General features: G+C 53.7%; 7 protein-coding genes across 7 annotated transcripts; 2 read left to right on the forward strand and 5 right to left on the reverse strand.

The window, feature by feature from the left end:
• Positions 1–952: 952 nt before the first annotated feature.
• On the forward strand, positions 953–1,981 carry J4E83_006775 (uncharacterized protein; the record flags this gene model as incomplete). Its single annotated transcript, XM_049333685.1, has 1 exon — positions 953–1,981. One exon carries the CDS (start codon positions 953–955, stop codon positions 1,979–1,981), a length of 1,029 nt encoding a protein of 342 aa, XP_049187407.1.
• Positions 1,982–2,841: 860 nt separating this feature from the next.
• J4E83_006776 (uncharacterized protein) lies at positions 2,842–4,196 on the reverse strand (the record flags this gene model as incomplete). The annotated part of the gene is made up of 4 exons (XM_049333686.1): positions 2,842–3,189; positions 3,243–3,791; positions 3,854–4,075; positions 4,140–4,196. The coding sequence occupies 4 exons, from the start codon at positions 4,194–4,196 to the stop codon at positions 2,842–2,844; spliced, it is 1,176 nt and encodes a 391-aa protein (XP_049187408.1).
• A 560-nt stretch (positions 4,197–4,756) lies between these two features.
• Positions 4,757–6,068, reverse strand: J4E83_006777 (uncharacterized protein; the record flags this gene model as incomplete). Its single annotated transcript, XM_049333687.1, has 2 exons — positions 4,757–5,540; positions 5,593–6,068. 2 exons carry the CDS (start codon positions 6,066–6,068, stop codon positions 4,757–4,759), a joined length of 1,260 nt encoding a protein of 419 aa, XP_049187409.1.
• A 3,766-nt stretch (positions 6,069–9,834) lies between these two features.
• J4E83_006778 (uncharacterized protein) lies at positions 9,835–10,925 on the reverse strand (the record flags this gene model as incomplete). The annotated part of the gene is made up of 3 exons (XM_049333688.1): positions 9,835–10,269; positions 10,326–10,664; positions 10,719–10,925. 3 exons carry the CDS (start codon positions 10,923–10,925, stop codon positions 9,835–9,837), a joined length of 981 nt encoding a protein of 326 aa, XP_049187410.1.
• Positions 10,926–11,792: 867 nt separating this feature from the next.
• Positions 11,793–13,109, forward strand: J4E83_006779 (uncharacterized protein; the record flags this gene model as incomplete). Its single annotated transcript, XM_049333689.1, has 4 exons — positions 11,793–12,060; positions 12,119–12,556; positions 12,611–12,765; positions 12,816–13,109. The coding sequence occupies 4 exons, from the start codon at positions 11,793–11,795 to the stop codon at positions 13,107–13,109; spliced, it is 1,155 nt and encodes a 384-aa protein (XP_049187411.1).
• Positions 13,110–13,776: 667 nt separating this feature from the next.
• J4E83_006780 (uncharacterized protein) lies at positions 13,777–14,945 on the reverse strand (the record flags this gene model as incomplete). The annotated part of the gene is made up of 3 exons (XM_049333690.1): positions 13,777–14,087; positions 14,147–14,635; positions 14,693–14,945. 3 exons carry the CDS (start codon positions 14,943–14,945, stop codon positions 13,777–13,779), a joined length of 1,053 nt encoding a protein of 350 aa, XP_049187412.1.
• A 1,310-nt stretch (positions 14,946–16,255) lies between these two features.
• J4E83_006781 (uncharacterized protein) lies at positions 16,256–17,022 on the reverse strand (the record flags this gene model as incomplete). The annotated part of the gene is made up of 2 exons (XM_049333691.1): positions 16,256–16,904; positions 17,018–17,022. 2 exons carry the CDS (start codon positions 17,020–17,022, stop codon positions 16,256–16,258), a joined length of 654 nt encoding a protein of 217 aa, XP_049187413.1.
• Positions 17,023–17,345: the final 323 nt, after the last annotated feature.

Genomic DNA, 17,345 nt, shown 5'->3' on the forward strand with positions numbered 1-17,345 from the left:
GTTACTGTTCGTGCCCTCTACAAATGAAAGTTATGCACAAGAAGTTTGAAGTGGGAACGAGCGCTTTGCACCAAAGTCCACAGTTTTATGTCAATCGCCAAGTTAAGTGTTTTATTGCACCGGTGCGCTGCAGTTCTAACGCGCTGCTACTTCTTCTCCCGTAGCCGCTCCTTCACCCGAGCCGGCTCGAGCCGATGAAGTATGAAGGGAAAGTAATCTTGCCATGATATCGTGTTCAAGTGGTGTCGGGCCCCGACTTTACGAAAATTATCCGAGTTTCGAGTTGGTGTGGGGACATGGGTTGCATCGACGGTGGATTTTGACGCTATACCCAGGTAGTCCTGTTTGGGGACGAGCCCTCCTCCACGCAATGCCCCACGAAGCTGACCACCCCAATGGTGTCATGGAACCTAATGACGATCTAGATGCCTTTACAGAACCCTGCAGCCTTTGCCTCACGAAGGATCAACATCTTCGGAAGCAAGAAAGTGGCTAGCGTTCGGCCCCAGACAGGAGAATCTCCTCAGGAAAGCCTCCTTACATCCGGATCCATACGTCACGGCGTGTAGGGGCGCTCCGAGGACGAGTAAGAGTTTAGATGTCAGCTCAATCAGCGTCCGCTTCACAGGTAGGTGAAGCGAATCGTGCAGCAGAGATACGAAGTGTCTTTGGCTACTCTCTGTGCTCCATACTTGCACGATAAATGTACCGATAGACCCGCAAACTCTCCGATAAGCCTTGCAAAACGAGTTGGGTAGGTGGTGTATGGAAAACGCGGCCAATATGATTGGGCAGCACAAGTCAGAGAGCCTGACAGCGTGCAAAAACTCTACAGCTTAAGAACTGCTTTGCTGTCGAGGTGGTGAAACTTCTAGAGGCCACTCGTTCTGAGTCTTGTCTTCTGCATTACTTTCTTTCGAGACCTGCGCATCGTAGTTGAGCTACAAGCAACATGTCGACCCAGCAAACGCAAACTCAGACCCTCGTGGAGACCGCACCTCCCAGACTGACGGTCATCGGGTCACGATCCAAAGATGTCCCACGAAAGACTTCCTTACGCCCATACCTCGAGCTCACGCGGTTCACCAAGCCCGCTGGACTGTTGGGCGCCGCCTTCCCCTACTTCATCGGCTTCCTCTACTCGGTCAACTTACACAACCCAACAGCCCTCGGCCCAGCCGATTGGGCCAAGCTGAGCGGCATCTTCATGCTCGATGTCCTGATCCTCCGTAGCTTCGGCTGCGCCTGGAACGACACAGTCGACCAAGACCTTGACCGGCAAGTCGAGCGCTGCAAGAAGAGGCCGCTCGCCCGCGGTGCCATCACCACGCCAGAAGCGCTCGCCACAACCCTTTTCCTCGTCGCATCGCGCCATGTCCTGATCAACGCTACCTTACCCGCCCGCGCGAGTGAACACGCCGTTTGGATCACCTTCCTCGCCCTCGTCTACCCCTTCATGAAGCGCTTCAGCAACTTCCCACAACTCTGCCTGGGCGGTGGTGTGGGCTGGGCCGTCTACTTGGTCGATGCCGCTGTCGTTGATGGACCATACCCAGCAAGCTCGGCAAACAAGCTCAACGTGGAGGATCGCAGCAAGGCTCTCCTCGCCATGTGGGCCTGCCAGTCCCTTTTCAACATCACCTACGATACTGTCTACGCTTTCCAGGACATCAGAGATGACCTGAACGCAGGGGTGGGATCGCTGGCTATAGCCGTGCGCCACTACCCCAAGGTGTTCCTGCTGTCCATCGCGAGCGCCATGGCTGCCTTCTTGTGGGCAACCGTGACCTGTGGTGGTCTGATGCGCGGTCCGTTCATGGCTAGCGCCGCTGTATCTTCCTTTGCTGCCTTTTTCATGTTGGCTCGGCTCGACGTCTGGAACCCAGCCAGGTGTAAGGACTTCTTCGTCTACAGCCAGTGGTGGGTCAGTGGGGTTCTGGTCACTGGTCTGATCGGCGAGCTGGTGATGGCGAGGATGTAAGTATGCGACGGCTAGCTGCTTGCAGCTCCCGCAATGCGTTCAACACCCACATGAAGAAGTGCTCTCGAAACAGAGACTTCGCGAACATAACGAACTTACGAATCTGGTATTCGATGACATGAAGGATTTCTGGTCAGAATGTGGAAAGGATGAGATTTCATAACAGGATATGGGCTTTCAAGTGATCGAGAGCTTCTGTATATAGAGAAGAATGTACTTTGATCCAAACGATCGAATTCAAGGGCTCAACAACTTCCATTGGATAGCGTATGATAAGTGATGCGACTTATTGACCAAGCAGCAAAATACTGTCTATCACCGCCGTCCCTAGATACGCATCGCTCCAAGGTACACAACCGCAGTCAGTCACAGAGAGCGTGACAAATGGTCATTGTTGTTGATTGGGGAGGCCACTGTGGGCGCTGAGAGCTGTATGGAGACGGAACAGAGTTAGCGCCTTGGCGTCGGAACGCGCGCCACGGGCCGTCAACGTGGCTGGCGTCTGGCAGGAACGTGGGAAGTACCCATCCTTCCTTCCCAGCGCGACGGGCGTGACACGCGCGATCAAGGATGTACTCGACCTCGGGAGAATGACGACACCTCCCACTATAGCGCCGTTCGGACCGCAAACATGCATCACCCAACGCATACCCTGGCCAGCAACAAGGCCCTCGATCGGACCGCGTCGGACGCGACGAACCATTCGGCGGAATAGTAGTTACGATGTGAGGATTGAGACAAATAATCATGACGTACTCGTTGGAAGTCATCACACTGGGCATTGGGAGAAGGGACGCGATCAACGATGCTTGAAGAACCTCTTGGTTTGAGCAACTACGTATGGGCGCCACAGTCTCTATCTAAAGCTCTGGAATCGGCACAGGCCCAGCGGGCGGCTTGCCGCCAGGCAACCAACCTTGGTGCACCGTCCTGACACCCCAACTTGCCGGGTAATCGATCTTTGTGTGGAAGAGACCGTAGTTCTGGAAGAGAAGCAGGTCTTGCTCTTCCTCAGGTCCGACCCAGATGTGCTCAGGCTTGATCATCCGCCCTTGGAAGCTGTCCAAGAACTTCCTCACCTCGCCCAAGTCGTCGATGACCTTTGGCGTGTCGTTCGGGCCCTTGCGAATGAATAACCGGCGGGCGAGGTTGTGCTGGCACTGGAACGACTTCTTGCCGGTGACGGGGTTGACCCATACCAGCGGGAGCTACAACGGTGTTAGCACCAGATCCCTTGAGTCTGTTGTAAAAGTGGACATACCTTCTTCTGCCACTCCTTGCTTCCCTCCTCGTGGGCCTCCACCTCCTCGTCTGGCAACTCCCTGCCCTCGCTCGCTACACCCAGACCATTTGGTGCACCGCGGCAGCCCTTGATCTTCTCGTATGGCCAGTACATGTACTCCACCCAGCTGTGGTCGACCATCTGCTTCTCCTCGTCGCTCAGCGACTCATACAGCTGCTCGACGTCTACAAACGCCGTGCGTCCTGGCTTGACTTCCATGCTCTGACCCGAGCCGTCGGCCCATTCCACCGTCTGCGTCGCCTTGCCGTCTCTAGGGAACTTGATGGGTCGGAGCATGGTGAAGGTCGGGGGATCGTATTTCCAGTAGGTGCCGTCCACGTGCCACCAGTGGAAGCGAGTCTTTCCCGCCTCGAAGTCTTCGTCCGCAAGCGGCTTGCAGTAGTATTGGTTGAAGTTGGTAGCGCCCATGTTTAGGCCTGGCTTGCCGTAGCGCGGGTCGTCTTGGGGGCCTTTGCCGATGAAGACAAAGGCGCCCGCGTCAGGGACTTCGACATAGTTGATCGCGGCCTGAGCATTCATCAGCGCTCCGTCGTACTTTGCAGTGTCGGAAGTTCTGTCGCCGGACTTACCACTATACCATCCTTGGGGTAGAACGCGCGAGCGAAGGTGGTGTTGTCTATCTTGCAAGAGTCCGGGTCGAGCTTTTGTAGCAGCTCCCAGCCACGCTTCGGTTCGAGGTCATGTTGGCCTTTGATGATGAGAAGCTTGTGCTCCCAGGTGGCTTTCTGCAGCTGTGCTACCGTCTCGTCCGTGAACTTGTTCAGGTCGAGACCAGTGACGACGGCTCCAAACTAAGAGGAAAAATGTGAGCGACTGAAACCAAGAAGAGTGCTGATGCATGGATTCAACTCGTACCTTGCAAGTCTTTCCCGAAGGATGGACCAATGGCTCAATCTTGAAGTTGCTTGACATGGTGGTAATGGCGAACGATGGGTGTATGAGATGAGTATTGCGCGCACGATATCGCGACTGCAGTTGTACAATGACCAAAAGTATGGGGCGCTTGTTAGCTTACATACAAGCTGCATGTCACTGTGCAAAGTTCCATGTCTAGATCGCGAGAGTGTCGCGATTCGCGGACCAATTTGGCAAGTCGGAATCCGGGGTAAACCAAAATCCACCGAATATCGCAGCTCGCGCGCTGCGGTGGTTTGAGTAACGTCGCTTTGCCCTCACATAATAGCCACGGGTTGAGATGGAATACGAGCTAACTTGCCGATGATCGAAAATGCAAGCAACTGTTGCTCATGGTCACTGCCCAGATGGCGTTTGCCGGCGTGCAGTTTCGGAAAGACGTTCCGGCTATCGGAACAGTTTTAGGGGGAGCTTATCGATACGGAGATGTCTTGGCGAAGAAGCACCGAAATTCTCATTAGGCATCCCGGCCTGGCCAGCTCCACACCAAGGGGCGACATTGCATACAACCATTCTCGTGTCAATGAACACCAACCAAAGATCGCTAAAAGATACATTCACAACTTCTCATGCACCGCTGTTCGAGCCCCGACTACCTGAACGCCATCTCCCTGCATGCTGTACGGCACAAACATCTTCCGTTCCAGCCCAACTTCCTTCAAAATACGATCCCACTTGGCCAATGACCTCTCTTGTGCCCCATAATTGGCCATCATCAGCAAATCAAACGATGCGCCGTACCAGTGCGCGCCCTCATCCTGGATGACAAGCTCGTCCAGCAAGATGACTGAGTCAGGAGCAAGAGCGTCCTTGAGCTGAGAAAGGATGTTGTAGCAGGCCTGATCAGGCCAGTCATGCAGGATGTTGCGTAGGTAGTAAACGCACGCTCCTTTGACTGGCTGCGGCTGTGTGAAGTCATGGTGGACAACCTTCAGTCCCTCAATACTCTTTGCAGAATCGATGGCCGCCGCGTGCGTGTCCTGCAGCACAACACGTCCCTGCAGCTGGGGAAATCTCCTCAACACCTCCCTAGCCTGATGTCCGTATCCGCCACCGACGTCCACGAAGAGAGTTCGGTGGTTATCTCCCGTAGTGGAGCCGTGCACGTACTTCTCGAGCGGAAACACGTCGAGCCAGCTCTTCTGCCCCACTCGCTGAAACGACATGTACTCGTTGAAGGCTTGTTGATGACGGGGTCGCTGCGATAGCCACTCAAAGAAGTGCAGATCCGTGTTCTTGCCCAAGTTGAACGGAAGATGCTTGTTGTCCAGCGGTTGCTTGTAGCCATTGTCCGCCATCCACTTTGGTATCGCATTGTACGTTGCGATGTTCCTCTCCGTTCTGCAAAGTAAATTAGTTACAAACCTCAGAATCAAGGTCCAGTGGTACTCACACATGGAAGATCACGGATTCAAGCCCTGACATGGCTAGGTATCGCGTGATGTTTGTGGCCCGGTACGTCTCCACTCCGACTTGCTCCACCATCCACTGCGTTGCTGCATATCGTAGCACTCGCACTAGCAGTGCCTCCTCAGCGCCCAACTCGGCAGCCAATTGACTCACGCTCATCGCCGTACCCTGCCGCACAGCAAGGAGTCTCCACAGCCCCAGATCGATGCCCACTTGCACCATGTTGGGTGGCAGTGCGCAAAAGATCAGACGCTGCATAGTGTCCCATGGTTGCTCGAGCTTGAGAGAGGCCATCCTGGCAGCTTCGAGAAATCGAAGTCGCTTTTCCTCGTCTTTGTAAAGAGAGGCGGGGATGTGGCCGGCGGCCAGAGTCTCGAGAGCATCAAGGATGTTGTCGGCTTCGACATTTTCGTCATAAGGTGCATCTGAAGGTTCAGACAGAAACGGAGTAGCAGACATGGTCGTAAACTCTTCACTGATGAATTGGTGTAGAGGTCGTTGATGATGAGATACAAGACTCTGCGACCAGGAACTATGAAGTTATACGTACTTTGACAGCACAGACACATCTCGACATTGCCTGTGCTTCTTCGGTACATTGTGAATCATTGAGAGTCGTTCGTATCATCGGTGGCCGAGATCGTCGTACCGGGGGAGTGGTAACGTGGTTTAGTAGTGACGACTGTTTGAAGATCTGGACTCAAAAACACCGCGCTATCTGTTGTCGTTTGGCTGATAGTAACCCCCGAAAGAGAAAACAAACCGAGCCATCGACCTATCGAGGACTATCTTGTGTCTCGTCCACGAAAACCGTGAAGCAATCAGGGCTTATCGTCATGGCTATGCATACGTGTTTAGGCAACCTGACCTTCACAATGAGCAAGAGTAGTGTACGTGCACGGGAGATGGCGTCACGTTGGGCAGAACAGGGTGCAATAGTAGTGTTGACTTCATGGAAGATGGCACGAACGCCACGAAACGCAATCGCTTGATGAACTATCGACAACTAAAAGAGATCCCGTCATTGTAGCCTGCCCAGTCATAGGCCAATGACTCCTATACTCCCTGCGCCAGTCTTTACCCATTACATCTGTAGCTTTACAGTCTCCACCCTTTCCGCCACCTTCGTCGCAAACTCCCCCGCAACATCCGCACACAGTGCCAGAAGAGGATTCTTCACCGCCGCCGCCTCCCCATCGACTAGTAAACCCGACAATAAGGCATCCCTTAGGCGTTCCAGGACCCGCTGGGCCTCCAACACTCGCTTCACTAGTAGCACCCGCACTACGGCCCGCCGGTCGGCGCCCCTGATCGGCAGTGTTCCGCAGCGTAGCGGCTCGTGCTCCTCGTCTATCACTGAAGTCCCACCTGTTGTACTTGATGACGATAACGATGAAGACGGTGGTGAAGATGCGCCACTGTCGCAACTTGGTGAAGATGCCAGCGTTGGTGTCCAGAGGGAAGTGCCGCCCAGTTTGAGCGAAACTAGTGCTCGGTCGATAGCCTCACAGATGACGAGCGCAGTCGAAGGGCGCGTCGAACATGCGTTCGGGCACGCCATCGTGTTGCAACAGCAGGTTATGAGCATTCTCGAGGTGGAGAGCGCGGCTGAGGTGGAGGCGATGGGTGAGGAGGAGGGCGAATACGAGGATGTAGATAGGTGATCGAGGAGGGTGGGCACGCAGTTGCATGACTTAGGCGAAAGAGAGATGTCGTCTGAGGGTTGCGGGAATTGTGGATGTGTTTGCTGCTGTGGAGGGACTACGTAGCCGCAGTTATCGAAGCCTTTGCTACTTGTGGTCGGCATTGGCGTGTTCGCATATTGCTGATCCGGATGATAGCATGGCTGATGACCGTCTGGGGTCAGCAAACCAAAGTACGGTAGCCCTTCGGCAAGAAGCATGGTCGAAGGATCGGACTGGTGCTGTTCATGCTCTCGTTGCTGCTGCTCCCATGGCGCTCCACAGAACCCCATGTCGAGAAGCTCAGGAGCAATGTGGAAATCGGGAGACATTGGGTAATAGCAATTGGCTGTTTGCTTGGGTGTGCCACATTGCGAACCGATGAAATCTGGTAGACCTTGCAGGAAATCGTCGTCTGAATGTCGATATGGCGAGAATTCCATCCGATCGGGGCTCGATAATTCCGTAGATTGCGCCATGCCGGGAATGGTGGATGCGCTGGAGTCGGAGCTGGAACTGGAGCTGGAGCAGTTCTCTGAGGTGGATGCCAGGCTGAATGGAGCAAATGGCGACACCTCACCTGAGGTCGGAATGGTAATGCCGGTCTCCGTCATGGGCGTCAGATACCCTTTCTGGCTCGCAGTTGCGCTGGTAGTGATGCCGGTGGAGCTCTTGCTGTTGTTGCGAGTGCGCGGTCGCCCAGCTCGTCGCGCCGGGCTATAGACGCAGTCTATGCCTTTCTTCGCACATCTGCGACATTTTGGCCGCTCTTGATCACATCGGATCTTGGAGTGTTGACAGCTATCACAGGCAAGGCGGTACTTGGTGGGTTTTGGCGCTGGCGCGCTGCTCTTGGCGCTGGAATCGTTGTCTTGCATACTTTATTCAACGTTGACGCTTGTTTCGGTAGCCAGAAGGCGATAGCGATGTTGCGATACATATACCGGTCATACTATCAGACCAGAGTATCCTGGGTGGGGCCGCTAAGAGCTGTTGATCTGGAGGGACTTCGGATCGGTTTCAGCTGATAACACGTACGCGCTGAGACTACCTCGAACTGCCTTGGTACTGTGATGGTATGCAAAAGCTTTGTGTGTGTGGATACACCTTTCAGGTAAGATCTCGCGATCTGGGGTGACTTCGGATAGACCCTAAGCGTTACTACCTTACGTGAACTAAGCATCCCAATCGGCTTAGCTGCAACAGACCCTTGCCAGTGGCCCACATCCGACATACATTCCAGGGCTCGCCTGCTTCTTTACATAGTAAGTAAGACGGGCTCTCACTTCCGGCTTATACATAGGCCTTTTGGGTCGTACCATAGTACTGGTATTGCAAGAACATAGCGAGAGCTGATCGTGGTTACACTAAAGCACGGCTCGGAACGATGCATGTCATACATGTCAGCACGAAAAACGGTGTAGCCTCCAACGTCCTCGGGATATATGTCATTTGCGTCCAAATCAATGCATATCATATGCCTGGGATATGGTATGGCTCGAGGCGATGCATGCAACAGTGTCGCTCGGCTCATCACCGGAGGTGCAGCATGCGTCCAGATCGGGTACCGATTCTCCACTACCCTGGCGCCTTCGTTGACGACCAAAAGACTGCTGCGGAGTTCAACAGAGCAACGTCGTCGTATGAAAAGTCATCATACATCCCACGTTACCTAACACTATCGAAATTGACGCACTCTCAAGGCCCGTACCGCTAGATTGCGCTCGTGCTTCGTTCCTTCAACTTGGCAGCACCGCGTGGAGACTTGCGAACGGGGAAGGTGTTCTGAGAAGGGCCTTGTTCGGTTGCATCAAGAGCTTCTCAGAGATAAGATATACAATAGCCAAAGCCTCATAGAGTTCGGGCCGAAGTTTCGGTACGTTGAGCCAATTGGGTGCACGATCAGGCTCTCGTGGAGACTGGCGGGCGAAGGGGACATATACAAAGGGCCGTTTTCGGCTGCACCCACAGCCTCGTCGTTCATACCAGCGCATACACACAGGGGCCCGATGTTTGACTCGCACGTTCAGGGTACGTGAACCTGCTTTAGATGTTGATGATTTTCCGAGGACCCGCTCGTTGCGTGGGTAGTGGAGACTTGTTGTTTTAAGAGGCGAAGGCGCCCTGATCAACCCATTCGAAACGGACCGGTTCAACTCTTCTCGCACCTTCGATCGCAGGGCTTCAAACTGTTGGTCTTCTTGACTTAATCACGTGAAGTATTCGTCAAGGAAAGGATATTCGGGATGTGGATGGAGACATCGGCTATCACTACGATAGTAAGATTTGGCGTCTTACTCAGTGAACGAGAACAGCCGACTCGAATTGACTACGGTTTGTGCATTTGCTATGTTGCTTCACTTTCCGGATAACCTTGAAGGTAATGCACATAGAAGACGTTTATGCTGACCCTTGATCTGGCTGGCCCTCACTTCATACCTACTCACACCTTCTGCAATTCCATTCACCACGCAAGTAGATGCTTGCCAAATATAGACTGGGTGAACACAAGAGTAGTTAAAGGCTTGAAATACAAGTACTGTTCAGCCCAAGAATGGTTTTACCGCCTCAAGAGCTTGCTTGAAGTTGGAAACCTCATCGGGCGATATACCCAACTGCTCCTTAGTAATGAAAAGACCCTGTTCCTTAACATGCCCAAACCAGTCCGTCACTGCTTCACCAAACACAACACCTGTGACAGCCTCTTCTCCGGCCAGGCCAAACAAACTACCGATAACTTCTGGCTTGCACTCCACGTATACGCCTTTCTTGCCTGAGACCTCTTCCCACTGCGAGAGCGCCTCTCCAAGGGACAGAACCTCGGTGCAGACACCGGCGTATTTACCATGCGTCAACTTGGGGTTCGCCAAGATTTGGCGCGCCCAAACACCTGGGTCTTTGGCCATGTCACCGGCCATGGGGTAAACGGTGGATGGAGTTGACGGGACCATCCAAACGTATTTCCCCGGCGCACTGGCCTAACGGACATTTGTTAGTCATGTTAACAAGCCGTATGTTAAAGATGGTCACTTACCACTGGCTGTGGCTTCAACATGGGGAAGAAAGCAAAATTGGACGGATAGAAGCCAAACATGAGAAAGGTGGTCTTAGCCGCCAGCTCTGGCATGTTCTTCCGGATGTGATCGTCGACCTTGGCTTTGTAGTCGAAGTGAGGGACAGGGAATTTGCCTTTGGTGATTTCGTCTGCCGCAGGAAGTGTGCTCCAAATGTAATGCTCCAATGTCTTTACTTCAGCGGCCAATCTCGCGAGCATGATGCCATCGCGCTTCTCGATCTCACCGGCCTCAGACTGACTGGCGCCTTTAAAGAAAGGTTCCCACCACTGAGTCACGGCGAAGATGGCTTGCGCGCCCTTCCTCCATGTCAGTTCTTGGTCAAGACATCAGCGAAGACAATGAAGACTCACTGTGAAGGCTTTCCTAATAGACTCTTCATCGTCATAACTTCCTTGAACGACCTCCATGCCCTCCGCAGCAAGCTTCTGGGCCTTCTCTCCGCTCGGATTCCTGGTCACTGCGCGGATCTGCCAGTCACCAGACTTGAGCAACCCGCGAGCGATGGAACCACCTTGGTTGCCAGTCGCACCGGTGATAACAGCTAGTCTCTTTGCCATAGCTGCTAAGTGATGTTGTATTCTCTGGAATGTGGCTGGAAAGGAGAATGAAAGAGGTTATGGAGCTTAATCCCGTGCAAAGTCTGTACGTTCCAGGATAAAACCTTCAAGTTGCACGGAGAGTATATGCCTATGGACAGAAACGACACCTCTTGAACGCACGCGAACTGCCGAAAACACAAGATCCGGCTTCAGCATACTATGCCATTCTCGGTGTTTGAGAAGGCCGGCCGAAGTAGTGTAGTGCCGTCTTTGATCGATTCGATCCAGCGATTGAGCCTTCGGTGAGTAACGAAAACATTAGCATGGTACGCGATCGCAACTGCCGGTGGTGGACTATCGGATGTGTACTCGCTGTTCAGGTACTCAAAATATCCCGCAGTGGGCTCGGCCCGAAGTTCCACAAATGCTCCGAGCCACGACACGCAACCGGCCACTGTGGGTCTTCGTGCATCACCGATGAGGGTCGCTCTCCCATGCTGTCCGCACGTGGATTGTAGACTAGAGATATTGTACTCGCGGTATTTCCCAGATTGCGAGTAAAAGGTTAAGCCTACCTAGGTAAAGCAGCACCCTGGGTGAAGTATGCATGGATATAAGGCAGAAACGATGACGTCTCCAAGATAGCTGTGTGAGTTGATATGTTGGTGATCGTGGTTCATAGCTCGTACCACATCGAACATATGCCCCGGCTACCACAGTAGAGTAAGCAAAATGCGCCGACTTTTCGGTCTCTTCGGTTATCCGAGTCCAGATGGGGTTCCATGGCATCTATTATTACAGTAGCTAGACTGCTTTCATAGAATCAATCGTCGTTTGCTTCTCATTATCCTCTGCTTTCAGTCAGTAGATACCTCATCAGTCACAATGTCGAGAACCGCCAGTACCTTGCTTTGCCGCGCTGCGCCAGCGCTCCGTCTCGCCGCACTGCAACCAGCTCGTTCACCATGCCTGCGCCGAGGATATGCTCAAGAGACACCGTTCCCGAAGCCACAGAAACTGAAGGGCGTCCTCAAGCCTTTGAAGCAATTCTTAGTTACGCCTACAGTGGGCACCGAGTTTCCAGAGGCGAATCTCGTTCAGATGCTGAACGCACCCAACTCGGATGAGCTTCTCAGAGACCTCGCCATCACGAGTAAGCGCGCAAACCGCTACCTTCGAGAAGACAGAGCTGACGAATGTGTTATCTCTAGTCGCGCGACGTGGAGTCGTCTTCTTCCGCAATCAGAACGACATGACCAACGATCTCCAGAAGCAGCTCATCCAACGTATGGGTGAGCTAGTGGGAAAGCCGAAGGAGTCGACCCTGCACATACACCCCGTACTCAACCCCAACACCCCGATGGGTGGCAACGACTTGCACATCAGCACCATCAACTCCCGTCAGCGAATCATGGCCCACGGCAAGGCCGTACCTCGTGACCTAGGAAATGTAAGACAGGCGCTTGAGTCGTGGCACAGCGACATCCAGTCCGAGCAGGTGCCTTCCGACTACACATGCTTGAGACTTGTGGAGCTACCCACCTGTGGAGGAGACACATTGTGGGCATCTGGATATGAGGTCTATGACCGCATTAGCGAGCCCATGCGGAAGATGCTTGAAGGGAAGACGGCAAACTACACCGCACCATGTAAGTCTGCCAGCTGCTAGCGAACTTCGTGCCCTCTAATAAGTCTCTCCGCAGTCTTCGAACGGATCATCAAGAACTCGAAGCTCCAGGTCTACACAGAGGCGCGTGGCCACCCCGAGAACACCGGTAACCCTCTGAAGGCCGTACACCCGGTCATCCGCACAAACCCCGTCACCGGGTGGAAGAGTGTCTTCTCCATTGGTGCATACGTATGTCTAGCTCCAGCATCCAAGCCATACATCCACTAACTAGACGGCAGCCCGAGTCTATCAACGGCCTGACTCAGCCAGAGAGCGACATGATCCTGAACTGGCTGATGGACATGGTACTCCGCAACCACGATCTGCAGTGCCGCTTCAGGTGGCAAGGTCCAAACGACATGGCCATCTGGGACAACCGCAGCATGGTACACAACGCGACCATGGACTACGACGACCATGGCAACCGCTTCGGATACCGCGTGTGCGGTATTGGAGAGAAGCCCTACTTCGACCCCAACAGCAAGTCAATGCGCGAGGCGTTGGCGGAGGAGGCGAAGGAGGAGTCTTCATGAGCGAATGATGTTTTCAGATAGTAATTCTGGTGGGAACGGCGTTTTGTCTTGTTAGTGTACGAAGGAAAAGCGGTGGGGTTCCATCCTTGTATGAAGTAATCTGATCTCTTTAGTTTCTTGTCCGAATCTGATGTCTACTTCGTGCAGATTTGGTTGTTTCTGTCGCCATCAGATCTGCTCTGTCCTATTGGCTATTGCAAGGCCGCCAGTTGATGGATCGGATGTAAAAGTTGATGGGGTGTTTGCCGCTCAATCTGCGACACCGCTGAAGTGACAGGAGAAGAGGCAGGTCCTGTCACCTGTGGGGGCCGCCGCTGGAAGCTCGGAGTTCACGGCACGTGCGCGGTGGTAGCCAATAAGAGCGTGGTGCCCCGCTTGGAGATTTCGGCCCGAGTGGGTCAGGGGACGACTCCAAGTGCGAGAGCCTCATCGATCGCTCGTCATCGCACAGTACAGTATCGTGAGTACCTAGGTACCTGGAAGTCTACAACACCTTCTCTCTGCCCGGAACAACCCCGGATCTAACGTCGTTACCTTATCATCGCAAAGCCCACGTGCAAGTACTCATGAGGATACGAAGGCACTCGGTAAGATCCGTTGCTTCGCCTTCTTCATCTGGCATTCAAGTGCGAACTGCAGTACACTATTCCATTATCGTCCGCTAAAGCTACGAAGAAGCACTGATACGTGTCTTCACACTATCAGTAATTGTCTCCTCCAGCCCCATGAATCCCGGCCGGCCAAGTTCCTTCAACAGTGCTTCCGCCCTAGCTCGCGGTCCGATCTCCGCCAACGGGAAATCTAGACCCTCGAGCTTGTCTCGCGGCTTGTAACCTGGGACAGCTTTTGCGAAAATGTCAAAGAACTCGTTGATTGAGTAAGACGAAGCGTAAGCAAAGATGCGTTCATCGTTGACGGCTGGGTTGATCAAGCCGGCAACATGGAGACGAGCGACGTCCTGGACGTGGACATAGTAGACTGCGCTAGTGTTAGCTGTTGTTTGCGCTGCACATTTGGAAAGAGCAGGGGTTACATACAACGCTGTACATGCTTGATGGAGTCAGTATCGCCGTCCAAGATCTGGAGCGGGATACGCGCTGTAGACGGAAAGCCCTGGTGGGCCACGTCTAGCGGACTGCCGTAGATAGTGCAAGGCAGCACTGCATTGGCAGAGAAGTGCGGCTTGTTGTTCTTGATCCACTCCCAGAATGCCTGTTCGGCCGCGACCTTGGAAGCAAAGTACGCGATCATGAACTTTTGCATCGGTGGAAGCGAATCTGGAATGTTCTTAGACAAGGCCAGCGTCTGCTCGTCATACTCATCCGCAGACACTGTGTCAGTCCCTCGGTATGCTTGCAGCGAGCGGACCGCAGCTGAAGACGACGTCAGCACGAAGCGCTTCACACTGGGCTCTTTGGCTGCGGCTTCCAAACAGCCCAGAGTTCCGGCCACGGTGGTTCGGAGCAATTCGTCTGGTGTGACACCCATGTCCCGTACTGAGGCAACGTGCACAATTCCGGAGACACCTGGACGGTAAGACTTGTCAGTGATGAAACGGTATTGTGTTTAGGCGGTGGGAATACCTGACACCGCGTCGTCGAACGCGCCAGGCTCTCTCATGTCCTTGACAGTCACGAGTTCAAACTTGTTGTCGCCATACTGTTGCGAGAAACGATCTGCGAGCCATTGGTGCTTGCTGGCGTCGCGGACTGTGCCTCGCACCTTGTAGCCTTGCTGGAGAAGCTGGTCTGTGACATGAGCGCCAACAAAACCGTTGGCCCCTGTCACAAGGACGGTGGAGCCTGCGGCAATTGCGGGACTGTCGTAAGGAGCCATGTTGGGTGAATGCAGTACGAGGGTGTTGTAAGATTCTCAGCTCTGAGATCAAGTCTGCGAAAGGTTTGGATGATGGGGTGATGGGGTGATGGGGTGACGGGGTGGTGAAAATAATCAACTCTTCTACGTTGTTTGTACTTCCGAACACAGTCAGCCCGGTACCATCCAAGATCTTCGGCGCATTATTGGTGTTGAGCGTTTGAACGATGCTATACCTTATCGAGTTGTCGATATAGCACCGCTACCTGAGGATAAGCACTGTATCTTACTGGGCTGACGGGTACCCACCCCCTCGGGATCTTGACTCAGAACACACCGAGCTCGGTAGGTGACATCCGACACCCGACAGTGACAGGGCTCCCTGGCGAAGGTGACGCCATAAGATGTAACTCTCACGAAGATACTCCCACGAATGAGAGAAATCGCAAGTATAATATACTGTAACTCTCACGACTATACCGTCAGGACTGTTTCCACGATACTCGAACGACCAAACAAAGATGCATCGCGTTGACTGTGGATGTGCTTTTCTCGCTCTGCGAACGCTCGCCCGCGTTGAGGAATACACCACTTCGTCGCAAGTACCACTCGAAACCGCATTCCAAGTCACCTCCGAGGCAGAACGACCATGTCTCGCCGTACTGAGCTGCGAACGATGTCGCCAGCAACGACTCCCCCTCACTGCCGTCACCATCTTATGCGCCCATCTGGTCGACTGGCTGTGTCGATTATGGCACCTTCATGAAGAGGCCGTCGCAGAAGCATCCACGGATTCCAGCAACGGCAACACCACGACTACAAGTACACCCCCGCCCAACACCAGCAACACTGTCGAGAGCCCGCATGCCAATCAGCCTTGGAAGTTTTCCCTTGGCAACTACGATCTCGCTGCCGACGAAGCCGATGCGCTCAGCAACGAACTGATGACGTTGCGCCTGACAGGCTTCTCAGCCGTCTTAGGTTCTCTCGAAGCCGCTCTCGTCACATCTGGATCCTCGTCGTCTACCGCATCTTCTCCCGATAAAGGGGCGAATGGAACGCCCAACGGGAAAGCGGCTTTTGCGCCAGCTTGTCTTGACCTCGTCCGCGCAAATCTCAGTCTAGTGCGCGCATGTATCGGCCGTCTCAAAGCGCGCTCACTGCTGAGCAACGGCGCGGCAGGCAATCTGTGTTAGCACTATACCCAAGAATAATGTGTTGAACCATTGGGAGAAAGCATTTCACATGCGCTCGGTATGATGTTCGTCTTCGAGACAAGAAGTTGAGGTACGTATGTATTCTCTCCTATTAACCTACAGCATCGTGGCTCCTCACTGAGCCAAATAGCCCCTATCACCAGTCAGCGCTTCATGGTTTCTCACGTAAAGATTGAACAATACATACCCATCCAGTACCAATGACTGACCAAACATGTAGCTGCTCATGGGCCCAGCCAAGAACACAACAGCATCAGCAACCTCTTCAGCATCTCCCAGCCGGCCTGCAGGCACACGCTCTCGCACGAGGTTATCGATGAAAGCCTTGGTCTGTTCCGAGGACGCGATGAGCGGCGACATGATGTACCCAGGGCAGAGCGCATTGATACGAATCTGCTGGGGTGCATACAGCACGCCCTCAGAACGTGTCAGACCGAGGATAGCATGTCGACCCGCTACATATGCACCAGCAGCGACTTGAGGGGGTGAAGCGGCAAAGGCATGCACTGAGCAGACATGCACGATACTGCCACGGCCATATCGCGAGTCGCGCGGCTCCTGCCGCAGCATTTGCCGTATCCCGGCCCGATGCCAGAGCCAGATACCAGTCACGTGTTCCTTGAGGTGGGTATCGAATGCGGCGGGTGCCGTGTCGGGACTGCCGCCCATGGGCCCACCGAAGCCGGCATTCAGAATGACGAAATCGATACGAGCGAAGCGTGACGCGGCTTGTTGAACGACAGCCTCGACGGACTCTTCCGTACTGCATGGAGTGGAGACACTCAGCACGTCTGTCACCTTGTACTGCGATGCTAGCGTCTGCGTTGTCTCTTGCAGTCCAGCCTCGTTGGTGTCGACAAGGGCAAATTGTTGAACACCATTGCGGGCCAGCGAGTATGCGGCGCTTTGGCCGAAGCCTGCAACATAGTATTAGCCTTCTATCTCCTTTGCTACAAACTTTGTGCAAGCCATAAAAATGCAAAGATAGCAACAAGAAACGTACCAGATCCGGCTTCTGTGATTAGTGCAACTCCCGAAAGCATTCTTGATATGGTGATCTTCGTGGCTAATTTTCATCCCATGGTTCTTGACGTTGTTTTATCGTGATCATGCAATACCCTCGGTGCTTTCTGACTCGGCGTGTTCAGAAACGCACCGAGTTGATTGCTTTCGCCCCCAAATCTGGATCCTAGCGCGGAGATGT

Source organism: Alternaria metachromatica (genome assembly GCF_023757995.1).
Source record: "Alternaria metachromatica strain BMP 0045 chromosome Unknown scaffold_15, whole genome shotgun sequence".
NCBI classification, from domain to species: domain Eukaryota; kingdom Fungi; phylum Ascomycota; class Dothideomycetes; order Pleosporales; family Pleosporaceae; genus Alternaria; species Alternaria metachromatica.